This window comes from Leptidea sinapis, chromosome 14 (genome assembly GCF_905404315.1).
Source record: "Leptidea sinapis chromosome 14, ilLepSina1.1, whole genome shotgun sequence".
In the NCBI taxonomy this organism is placed as follows: Eukaryota; Metazoa; Arthropoda; class Insecta; order Lepidoptera; family Pieridae; genus Leptidea; species Leptidea sinapis.
Genome location: NC_066278.1, coordinates 2,731,106 through 2,744,801, shown reverse-complemented (window position 1 = coordinate 2,744,801; position 13,696 = coordinate 2,731,106). Strand labels below are relative to the sequence as shown.

General features: G+C 34.5%; 1 protein-coding gene across 2 annotated transcripts in view; it reads left to right on the top strand.

Moving 5' to 3' along the window:
- The window catches only part of LOC126968059 (serine/threonine-protein kinase SIK2), a 93,426-nt gene that overhangs the window by 12,584 nt on the left and 67,146 nt on the right, over nucleotides 1-13,696 (top strand). The window contains exon 3 of one of the 2 annotated variants that reach the window (XM_050812861.1): nucleotides 13,027-13,143. The exons of the other annotated variant lie outside the window; for it this stretch is intronic. Within the exon in view, the coding sequence (XP_050668818.1) occupies nucleotides 13,027-13,143 (117 nt within the window). The remainder of the gene's footprint in view (nucleotides 1-13,026; nucleotides 13,144-13,696) is intronic. 2 annotated transcript variants of the gene reach the window in all.

The window sequence follows — 13,696 nt, the reverse complement described above, 5'->3', positions numbered from 1 at the left end:
GGGGGTAGATTCAAATCTTTTTGTTGTAGTTAATTTAATAATACTTCTTTCGTAACGGGCTTACGGCTGTTCCCAATGTTCAGTCTATCTCTTACTTGAGATGAAATTCATCACTATCGTTGACTTTTCTGTCCCAATAAACTTATCGACGGTAACTCACATTGTCCGTGCACGCTGTCTGTCAATGGGACGACGTATAGCTTACCAGCGATATAAAGTTTGTATGGAAATTGCAATTCACGCGTCCCAATATAAGGCGATAGGAATGACTTATCGGGTATGTTGGGACAGCTTCAGATTATTGGCAGCTAATTAGGAGAAGGTAGTTATTTATCTCTATCTGGTCAGTAATAGGAGAAGTTAGTGATTTATCTCTATCTGTAGATAGTATATTGGGAACGGCCGTTAGTAACTCGATCGGTTCGTTTATTATATATAAGTGCAATTTCTAGTGAATATTCACTAGAAATTGCGTGAAAAAGGTACTAAAACTTTTTAGTACCTTTTTCACGCAATGTTTGAATGTGATTTCTTAGTGTATATAAATAACGGGGTATTGCATTGTTTAGTATTAAGGCCATTAAAAAGTTACGCCACTAAGAACAAAATTTAACATAACTTTTTTGTACATAGGTAATTTTTTCATTACATTTATTGGCTTTTTAATTAAAATAAGTACTTTTGTGTGAAAATATAAATAAATAAATAAAGTTCTTTTAGTTTTTATTTGGTTCCGTTAAAGATAACAAAACTTCTACTAACCCATTCAATAGGATTGTATTCAATAGTATTGAACACTCACTCGTTAAAGTTTTCCTTACGCTACATACATAATACTTACGTACTAAGTCGGGCTAAAGACCAATTACGACAATCTCGGTCTAGTTTTAAAGCTAAATTAAAGAAATTTATTCTTGAGCACCAAAAGAGGAATTGTTAACTATAGACATCAATGCAATCGAGTTTGTTTGTTGAAATTTTTGAATGTATGATATCTTGTTTGAACTATAGTTACACGAGGTAAGGTTATCGAAGAAAGTACTTACCCGCTAACGAAGATATGACGTGTAAGAAGTGTAGTGTGTCATTTAGTGGTCCCACTGGAAGATCAGCGCTGGTTGCGGCAGTAATCGGCATTATGCTGAATTGTAACCAATTTGTGACAAACACTCCAATCTGTAACTTGTTTTGTATATATATACTAGTGGACCCAACAGACGTTGTCCTGTACACACGTCTTAAATTTGAAAAATCTGTCCAGCCGTTAGGAGGAGTTCACTAACATACACATGAGCAGGAGAATTATATTATATGGACGTAAATGAGAATCTAAACCAATCTCAAATTCACTGAAACAAACAAAAAGTCATCAAAATTGGTCCAGCCGTTTAGGAGGTAGTTTAATTGGGAATCTAAACCATTCTTGAATCTACCCAAAGACACACATCAATCTCAAATTCACTGGAACACACAAAAATCTCATCAAAATCGGACCAGCCGTTCAGGAGGTAGTTCAATTGTGAATCTAAACCATTCTCGAATCCACCTGAAGACACACAGAAAGTTTCAATAAAATCGGTCCAGCCGTCTAGGAGGAGTTCAGTGATATACACACGCACACAAGAATTATATATATAAAGATTTTTCTATTATATTATGTAAATATTGTGTTTGTTACAAATAAATATATTTCTTTCTTTCTCTTTACCTTGCTAGATAACCTATGCACGCCCCTGCTACCTACATCATATTAATAATAATAATAATATTGACACACTTTTTACACAAATTATCTTGCCCCAAGTTAAGCATATATAGCCTATGTTATGGGCTACAAGACAACGATATATTTAATGCAATATACTTACTTACACATACATAAATTCATATAAACATACATATAGGTAAACATACATAAATACATTTAAACATCCATGACTCGGAAACAAACATCCATATTCATCATATAAATGCTTGCACCTACCGGGATTCGAAACCGGGACCTCTAGCTTAGTAGGTAGGATCGCTAACCATCATATTAAACGAGCGATGGATATTACACAATAATCCTATCACGTCAAACTGTTAATACATTGTGTTGAGACTTATCGGTGTAATTATAAGATAACCATTGACGCAAATGTCTTTAGTCTATGCTCGTAAGATAATATCGGCCAGTGGATATTAAAATTAAAACGTCAATATTGGTTCAACATTTACATCGTGTACTTATATCTTTAAACTAGCAATTCAGGTATATATAGGTATAATCTGAATCTCGGAAACGGCTCCAACGATTTAAATAAAATTTTGTAGGTATACAGGTAGTTTCGGGGGCGAGAAATCGATATAGCTAGGTTTCCATTTAAAAAAATGTAATTTTATTCGAGGTTTAATGTGAGAAACTGCTACAATAACATTAGAATACAAAGGTAAATTTCGCCACTATATACAAGACTATAATAGCTCAGATGGGACATTGGGTGATCCGGAAAGCAGAAGACCCCGGTTCGAATCCACATGTCCTATTAGTTTTTTTTTTGTTCAAGTTTTGTACCTGCTTAAAAATCCGAGCAAGGCTCGGTCGTCCACGTTCTACTTATTAGTTTCTAGAGTTAAACACAGCATTTTAATGTGCTGAATATTACTTGTAGTTGAATTTCATGTACATTGCCTAATTAGGGAGGCGATTTATTTCTATATTATGTCAATTTAACGGGCGTACAACCTTTCATGACGAGTGATGTTCATTGCGCGCTATTGTCCAGTGCGAAATGATATTCAGTAGCAAGATTTACCCCTCTCTACTATGTAGTAGAGAGGGGTATATATTCGTAGTAGAGGGGTATATAGATATATGTTTAAATCACGATATATGAACTGCGAAAACTTTTTTTTAATCATGTCGGGCATGAAAAGTTTGTTGGTGTTGGCATCTACATAAATATAAATGTATGTACAGAAGAAGTGTGGAATCTAAGTGGGGCTCCTTCAGGTGAACCATTTGTCCGTTCGCCCCTCTTATATATTATGTAATTAATAAATAATATAAAACAAATTACCTATTGTTAACATTCATTTAAACACTCACAAACAAGAGTCAGAATATCAGATATATGACAGATAACAAAATTCAGCACTAAACAATTAAAAAAGTCATTGTCTCTGTTATTGATAAATGAACATAAGCATTTAAAGAATTTGTCTTTAATTTCCATATTCCTCTATATTGGCAACCTCTAGTACTAACAGTACGGTTCAGTAGGGTATATGCTTGATTTAAAAAAATACTTCATTTAATTATTAAGATCCTAAAAGTTATCAAACACATCAAATTATTGATAAAGACATTTTTATTGAATTAAAAATATATTCTTTTCGGGCAATATATTTCGTCTATCCAAACACGCGCCATTTTGCGCGGGGTTTCTGTGACGTCAGAGTCTATATCAACTAGCAGTTGCTCCCTATAAAGAACCTATATTTCTTATTTCAAGTTGAAATAACTATAGTTACAACTTTTCTACACACTTTAACCCCCTCCCCATTATTTTACCATCCTTAAAAGGGGATTTCCCTAAATGAGTACCTACACAGATTTTTATTAATTAAAGCTAATAACCTGAATGTCGATTTTCACGTCTCTAACATCAAAATAATAGGACTTTCATACAACCTTCTACCCCCCATTCACCCCCTGAGGGGAGGAGTTGCTCCAATCCGTTTCTTAGCTGACACCTACGTCCTAGAAAGAACCTACCTTCCAAATTCCAAGTTTATAGGCCTTGTAATTTCTGAGATTTCGTGATGAGTGATATGTATATATATATATACATATATATATATATATATATTATATAATCTTTATTATATATATATATATATATAATAAAGATTAAAAACAGTAACATTTTAACTAAATATAAGTAACATGCATACACCCTTTTGCTTGTAAAAAGAGAGAATTTCTTACTACCAGTTGTTATTGTAAAGATACAAGCAGTCACGTGTCAACACCTCTGTGGCTCTGTCATTGATTAGAGAACCCAGTAATAATAATTGTTATCAACGGCCGTGTATTAAGTTCTAATACCACTTAAAACGCGAGCCCAGCTCAATAACGCTACGTACGTCAATATACGTGTGTTATTACTTCCTATATCGTGCTTTTATCTAATTTATAAAACCGCTAGAAACACATGCTGTATTCACGGACGAGTAAAAAAATAAGGACTCCGTGTCACCTTATATAACAGTGAGGCACCATAACGAGCCTGTAAACGTGTAAATACATAGCCCCACGCATACACTTACACTAATACAAGCCGAACGGCCGCCATTATGAGATTTGCCATCGTCTGTGACAGATCAGTTTGCGTTGCAATAAAATATTTTAAAAATGCCGTTGTGCGTTGTGAAAAAGTGTAAAAACAATAATATAAAAGTATTTCTGGATATATGATTATCTAAGAGAGAAAAAAATGTGTAACTGATATACCCCGTAACCTAACACACACTAGTATAAAGGTGCTTCACTTGCTAATATCACGGCGCAGAGTCCTTCTTTCTTTTTTACTAGTCCGTGGCTGTATTATGAATTCTCACCAGTGTATTATACATTTTTGTATGTTATCCATATGAAATAGTGTCAATGCATCAACATAATATAATAGTCCTAGATTCCACTTCATTATCATTTCAGTCGAAAGACGTCCACTGCTGGACAAGGGTCCCCCAAAGATCGCCATGACGATCGGTCCTGCGCTGCCCTCAACCAACCTATTTCGGCGATCTTGACCAATGCTTCGGCATAATATAATAGTCCTAGATTCCACTTCCTCATCATTTCAGTCGGAAGACGTCTACTGCTCTGGACAAAGGCCTCCCCCAAAGATCGCCATAATGATCGGTCCTACGCTGCCCTCATCCAACCTATTCTATTGACGATATTGTCGATCCATCTTGTGGAGGGCCTACCAACAATACATCTTTCGGTACGTGGTCGCCGTTTGAGGACTTTACTACCCCAACGGCTATCTTTCCACTTAGTTCTAAACAAAGCTACCTTTTGGAAATGCATACAGCTGATGTTATACTATATGTATATCTAGAACTCAAGCGACGTACACTTAATTATTTTTTCAGACAGACAGGTATACCACGTGAGACACGCACTAATCTCTTGACGGTAGTTTCCCAAAGGAATCACAGAAGCATACCAGTGGGAGGCTCCTTTGCATGCCGGCTAGATTATGGCTACCACAACGGAGCCTATTTCTGCCGTAAAGCATTACTGTGTTTCGGTCTGAAGGGCGCCGAAGCTAGTGAAATTACTGGGCAAATGAGACTTAACATCTTATATCTCAAGGTGATGAGCGTAGTTGTAGTGCCATTAGAATTTTTGGGGAATTTTTTCAAGAATCCTGCGGCACTGCATTGTAATGGGCAGGGCGTATCAATTACCATCAGCTGAACGTCCTGCTCGTCTCGTCCCTTATTTTCATAAAAAAAAAGACATTTCGAGCCTTTCGTATTATTAGTAGGTACTCGACCGGTGCGGTGCACAAGTCCTTTCTTTACACACAGCTTACAGCTATCGGTCAGTAATAATCCTGTTAGTAATGGCATGCCATGAGATCATAATACGCTTATTTCACACGCAACAAAGACATAAGCACTACCTGTCCATAAACTTAATCCCATCGATTATCTATAAGTACTTAACCTTTTTAATCAGGAATTCATTCCTGACTAACTTTTATCTTGATTAAATTTCATATATAAATATACTCCTATTCATTAGTCTTTATGTACTTAGAAAATAGGACACCAGGGAACGTTTTAACCGTATAAAACGATAATTAAAGCTATCTTTCATGTTACATGATATCTTATATGTATTTTGTCGATAGTCTTTACCTAAAAAAATACGTGTTGCCCTCCGGGAGTGCCGGCAGGAGTGAAAACTTGAACATTAACGTTGTGCATTTTTGAATGTTTTAGAATGGTTAGGGAATTATTTCGCATGAATTGCTTTATTTATCAGTATGAAAGTAGGTACTTATGTGGTGAAATACAATATTCCTTTATTACGCTATCGTACACTAAAATGAAAATTTATATGACATAAAAAAGTTAACACTTCAGAATTATTCTTCAATTAAAAATTAATCTCTCCTCTCACAAAAATTTCAACGACTTTCTTACGAAATATTGAACAGGTCACGTGTCCTGACGCGAGTTTAACATTTTATACACATCCCAAGAAAAGTGCTCAACGCCGTTAAAGAATTATTCTTATTACTGGTAATGTTATTGACTGTCATATCCAGCTTTGCTGGACCTATTTGCATCTGTCACTTTTATTAATACCAATAAAATAAAAAGTTCTAATTGTATGCAGTGAAGAAGGAAATTCAAACAAAATATATTTAAAGGATAAACCGTGTGTAATAAATGCCCCCCTGAAACCGTTCACCTGGAAAAACTGGGTTAAATAAAAAATGATAACTTCAAACATCCGACGTAAACATAAAAACAATAAATTATCTGAATACCTATTATGCGATAGCCTCTTTAGTAATTCAAAAATATACAATAGCGGGTAGTGAGTACATATTAATAATAATTAAATTTCGGTGATAACGACTATCGACTATTGGTTAAAGTTCACAATTATCTTCAATTTGTCAATGACGCTATTCGTTTTTATTTACGTCAATGCAGTATTTTTATACAGTTTATTATTTATAAATAAAATCTACCCACGTTATGGGTTGGACGCGTGCCAAAGTAACAATCAATTTATTATAAGAGACAACGGGATCTAAGAAATGACTTTGTAACTAAACATTAAAGGTGTTATTAAGGTAAGGGCTAACGGCTTGGTTGTTATCTATTGAAGGTGTACCAAATACTCGTGTCTGTTCTCTAGCAGTTCAATAACATGTGGGGTATTGACCCACTGAAGCAGCGTCGTACATTTAAGAAATCAATACGTCAATGCTTAGGACATAAGACTAATAACAGTACTTATTCATATATAAGTTTCACAGTTTTTAGTGAGTAATTTAGCACACAACGTTCATATGCTGTACAAGACATTTTAATATTTTAATTTATAATATAACTAACTGTGCCCGCTACTTTGTCTGCGCGGCATATAAATAAAATTGGAGTGTTTGTTTGTAATATTGAAATAACCGTTTTTAACTACATGTATATGAATATATATACAGTAGCTACATACACCAAAATATTTTTTTTTTACATTTTATGTCTGTCTGTCTGTGTGTTTGTTCCGGCTAATCTCTGAAATGGCTGGACCGATTTTGACGGGACTTTTATTGGTAGGTAGCTGATGTAATAAGGAGTAACTTAGGCTACGTTTGTTTTAGAAAAATAAAGTAATGTTGAGTAGTCCAAGAAACGGTATAACTCTAAAAATAATTTATATGGCAACACAACGTTTGCCGGGTCAGCTAGTATGAAATAAAATAAATCATGTCTTTGTTTGTTTGTATGCGGGATTACGAACTTTATGCGGACGAAATGGCGGGCAGAGCTTAGTCATCATTTAAAGCCTGTCCATTAGATATTCACATGATTTAATAACACACCAATTCTCTTCAAGATCGTGCAAGCCGATTTTGAAATATAAATGGATATACACCAGTGGGAGGTACGTTTGGACAGGATGCCGGCTAGATTATGGGCACCACAACGGCGCCTATTTCTGCCGTGAAGCAGTAATGTGTAAACATTACTGTGTATCGATCTGAAGGGTGTCGTATTTAGTGAAATTAATGGGCAAATGAGACTTAACATCTTTCGTCTCAAGCTGACGAGCGCAATTGTAGTGCCGCTCAGAATTTTTGAGTTTTTCAAGAATACTGAGCGGCACTGCATTATTATGGGCGGGACGTATCAATTACCATCAGGTGAACATGCTGCTCGTCTCGTCCCTTTTTTCATTATAAAAAATACACGCTTATAGAAAGACAAACGTTTAAAAATTGTACGAAAGGTGTCAGTGAGTCATAGACCGTTTATTTAACACAAAATTTCCCAAAAATCTAGTTACAGAGTCTACAGTTTTATGTAGTAGTATAGATAAAGTAGTCTGACTTTTAGCTTAGGTAGTTTCGTCTTGAATTATTTATCGAGAGTCTTCCGAGTCCGGAGATAACGTTGATAGCTCTACTTACGGGCTGCTAATGTTATCCGTACTCTCAATACAATTTAAAACTCATCATTTATAGATAGAGTAAAGCAATTAATATTATTGTAAATAAAATTAATTTAATAATAATAATAATAGGCATAAAATCCGATACACAATATTGAGTCGCACAAATAAAATAATATACAATTATATTTTTTTTTACATTTATTTAACTCAGTTAGATAAAAGCAAAAAGAAAACAGCTTTGTGTCCAAAGCTATTTTCTATTTGTTTCCCGATGTGTCGAGAGCCAATGGGCTATCATTGGACTACACAGGTCCTGGCCCACCACCTGGAGGAGGCTGTTACCAGAGCTACGCAATCATTCCCAGAAGGAAGATAAGAAATTTAAAAATAAGCGCCCGTTGTTCTCATTTTGACGTTCAAAATCATAAAAGTTATTTTACAATCCTTACAAATATATTTGAATTAGATGTACTTATGTCATCTCCGGGTGTTTAGCGGCGCGTTTAATTGCAATATATAAAATTTTTTTTAAGGGCGTCGTAGCTCATTACTAAGCTAATAAGACTTAACATTTGATGTGTCAGTGTTGAGCGCTGTCGCACAACATTTTGGTTTGAAAGAAGAATCCTTAGCCGCACTGCATTGTAATGGACAGGGCGTATCATTTACCATAAGGTGCACGATTTGCTCGTCTCCTTACTTTTTCTCTAAAAAAAATTAGGAAAACGGTTGACCCTAAAGGCCATCCCTGCAACTTCCCGCTAAGTTCATACCTAATACGAAAAAACTTCGAGCTCAAAAGTTTAATTAAAGTTAAATAAAACCCTATTTTATAAAACTTTAAACCGCAATTACCTTTGAATGAATAAACCGATTTTCACACGCAGTTTTCAGTCGATCGATAAAGCCTAATACGAAAAAACTTCGAGCTCAAAAGTTTAATAAAGTTAAATACAGCCCTATTTTATAAAACTTTAAACCGCAATCACCTTTGAATGAATAAACCGATTTTCACACGCAGTTTTCAGTCGATCGATAAAGCCGCTTAAAAATTATTAAAAAAAAAAACTTTGACCGTTTTTTTCATAGTTTTGAGATTTCTCAAAATACCTACCTCCTCTATTTAGAATGATATAATAAACTATATTAATTATGCCACCGTTATCAATCCAGTTATTTCCAAGCTTCAATTGTAATAGTTACTCAGTGCTACTACAGATACTCAATGACATACTAAATACGTGCGTAATGATGATACGATGACAATGGGGTCAATGTCAGAACTTCTGACAGACAGTCCGATCTACATCTGCGACTATCCGACTACATACATTCGAATGCGTTTGAAATCGGCAATGTTTATTTAAAAATCTGGCATTTGCATGCGCCCAATTGTACAAACGAGTGTTGGCAGCAGTTATTTCAGAAATAGACAGACCAGAACATATTAGATTAGTGTGCACTGTGTTGTAATGAATACCTGACATTCTTTGTACATTAATCGGCGATTAAATGTGAACTTAACTGCGATATAACTAGAATTGAATCTCGTGTTACCTCGCACAGGATACCGGCTAGATTATGGGTTATGGCGCCTATTTATGCCTTGAAGCAGTAATATGTAAACATTACTGTGTTCCGGGCTGAAGGGCGCCGTAGTTAATGAAATTACTGGGCAAATGAGAGTTAACATCTTATGTCTCAAGGTGACCAGCGCAATTGTAGTGCCGCTCAGAGTTTTTGGGTTTTTTCAAGAATCCTGAGCGGCACTGCATTGTAATGGACAGGGCGTATCAATTACCATCAGATGAACGTCCTGCTCCTCTCGTCCCTAATTTTAATAAAAATAAAATAATAAAAAAACTTATTCTGCGTTCATAATTGCAAGTAAAAATAGTAAATAAAGCTCTAAATAGGAAACCAGCTATTTTATAGTTGTGTTAATTTACTAATACTTATGACTTCCAACTATATCAACACAGAGAATATAGTCGAGTTAGATTAAAATACAATATTTGTTGAACCGCCTTCCAGAGCAACACAAGTTTTCATTTCCTAATTTCGATTACTACATGAATATATCATGCACTATAGCGGAAACATTGTAATCCACACTTCAAATAATTATATTCTGTTTGTGAACGGTGCGTGGCTCTGTTGGAATCCATTTATTAAACATTCTTACCAACATATTTACAATCGAATCGCAACACATGTATAAAGAATGTAAATACACAAATAAAACTTGACAACGAAATTAGTGCTCTGCCAACTGAGCTAACTGTCATAAAATTCTGTATGCTTTGTTCAACTCTCAGTGGCACGGAACGGATCATTAATAAAATTTTGTTTTCAAATTTTATTTGTGTATTAATCCTAGAAATGATAATCCTAGATATGATATTACTTTAACAACATAACAAATTAATGTAAATGTTTACATCTTTTAAGAAGAATCTTTATTTAATATCAAACAAGACAACGCAGGCGTCCTTAATCACATCTCATATTGTTTGCTCTTTACAATTTTCTCCAATGTAATGGGAACATAAAACCTCTTTTGTTCTGCAGCGTAAGAAATCCTAGGCTGGTGAAAGCGTGTGCTTGTGAATATGGCAAAATTTTCTTTGTTACGTATTAGAATGAAGTATTGTTGTACTAATTTATATATAATTAACTTATTATTTATACTGCCGCATTTTTCAAGGAACGATTTTATCTTATACCAATATCTTATATCTTTAAACGAGCAATTCTTATATATATATATATATATATATAATCTGAATCTCGGAAACGAGCAATTCTTGTATATATATAATCTGAATCTCGGAAACGGCTCCAACGATTTTCATAAAATTAAGTATGCAGGGGATTTCGGGGGTGATAAATCGATCTAGCTAGGTTTCAATTTAAAAAAAATGGTTTTATCCATGTTTGAATCAGAAACAGCTACAATAACATTAGAATACAAAGGTAAATTTCGCCACTATATACAAGACTATTATAGCTCAGATGGGACATTGGGTGATCCGGAAAGCAGAAGACCCCGGTTCGAATCCAGATGTCCTATTAGTTTTTTTTGTTCAAGTTTTGTACATTCTTAAAAATCCGAGCAAGGCTCGGCCGTCCGGGTATTGATATTTAAAAGATGAAAAAAATATTAATTTTATCTGATTAACTATTTCCTTTCTACGAGTAAGAAAATAAACAAAGAATTAAATTATATGAAACCCCGATTAAAAAAAACTCATGTGTTAATAATCTATACATATACATAAGATTAAAGTCTGTTTGTAATATTCAAATAACCGTTTTTTACTATATGTATATGAATAAATATACGGTATATACAACAATTTTTTTTTTAATTTTTGTCTGTCTGTCTGTTCCGGCTAATCTCTGAAATGGCTCTACCGATTTTGACGGGACTTTTGCTGGCTGGTAGCTGATGTAATAAGGAGTAACTTAGGCTACGTTTATTTTAGAAAAATTAAGCAATGTTGCAATGTCCAAGAAACGGTCTAACTCTAAAAATAATTTATGTGGCAAAACAACGTTTGCCGGGTCAGCTAGTAATCTTGTAAAGGTTAAATATCTATAAGTTACGCTAGAAGAGTAATACCTTGTTGGTTGTCTATATTTAAATACGATTAATAATTTACTACCATAATAATTAAGTACCATAAATCATTACTCCGGTTTTTTACCACACGCCAGCTTCTATGTACATGATAGGCTATTGCTATAAAAAAATATCGCCAGTCATTTTAACTTAATTTTTTTTATTGTTCAAAAAAGTTTTTATATTGCTCGAGCTTATTGGCTCAGAAAGAGCGGGGGTCGGCTCAATCACGTCAATTGGCTGAATTATCGTCGCCGCGTGACGTCTCTGTGACGTCACTACTTTGTCTGTATGGAAACATCTAATCAGAATATCTAACTGTTGTCTTCCGTTTTTATGAAAGTACAATTAGAGTTTCCTTTGTTTTTGTATTGGCATCATGCATTATGTTTTTGTAATTTGCAAATTATTATGAAGATAAGATTTAAGTTTTGGTTATGTTTGGAAGATGGGTAAAAGTAGATTGTCTGCACAAATTTGTATTGTTTGAAAGTGTTGGGATAAATCGACCTTGGTGTTACATTCCAAGACCAGATCGGGGATGCATTGAAATGGGCTAGGTCAAGACTACCAACAATAAGAGCTTGCATGAAAGTGTAAGTGTGCGTGACTTGCTTTAATACGAGTGCCGATTCGCAATGGAATGAATCGGTACGACCGCAGATGGCGATGGGCAAAAAGCTACCCTTATACTACCGCACACCTCTATAGCACCTTATAGATGCTCTAAATAGTGATTTTCATGTATTATAACACTAGAAATAGGGGATTGCTTGTAACTAACTCTAGTAGGCTTCATAAGATAAATAATAGCTTTAAGAGTCATGTATTCACTTTTTTAGTAAAGTTCCAGCCACTGTTCAGGCATTATCTATAAATAAATTTAAATTTATAATATTAAAATATGGCTTTGTCGTAAATCCTATTACTCCACAGCTGAATATCTAAGTGATCGGACGGCCTGGGACTAGATTATTATTATTTTATAGCAATAACAATGACAGTACATTATTGTATATTTTATTAAAAAGAGCGCAAAAAAAAGAATGCCGGGAGAAGCAGTAGTAGTAGGTATTCAAAAAAAATTCTAAAGGACTCAATTTTGAAAAAATAAATGCCTTTTATGCCTTTTAGTTGTCTTTGTTACAGACATGATTTTGTACCTTTGTATATTTTTGATATCTATTTAATTGGTATGTTTTTGTTATAGGTAGCAATTAAGATAATAGATAAATCACAATTAGACGCAAGTAATCTTCAGAAGGTGTACAGAGAAGTGGACATCATGAAGAGGCTGGATCATCCTCATATCATTAAACTTTATCAGGTACGTCTTCGATCATCAATTACTTCAAACTGTATGATGTATCCGGAATTACTTATTTATACAACTTTTGTGTTTTACTGCTTGCTGCTGATGGATTCTTGAAATGCCCAAAAATTCTGAGTGGCATTACAACTCGTCACCTTGAGACATAAGATGTTAAGTGTCATTTGCCCAGTAAATTCACTAGATACGCCGCCCTTCAGACCGAAACACAGTAAAGTTTACACATTACTTCTGCACGACAGAATTAGGCGCCGTTGTGGTACCCATAATCTAGCCGGCGTCCTGTGCAAAGGAGCCTCCCACTGGTATGTATAATAAGGGGTATTAAAACACGAATGTGGTTTGATAATAGTATCGCATGAGTGTTTTAATACCTAATCATCAACAGTTGCATACAAGACTAACTACACCCATAATATGAATCCTCTATAAAAGATTCTGAAACAGCATTCTGCTAACATTAAAAAGCCAGTCCTAGTAACCATAATATCATCCAAAGGAGTGTTATTATGAAAACGGATGATATAATGTTGTACTGAATTTCATCATT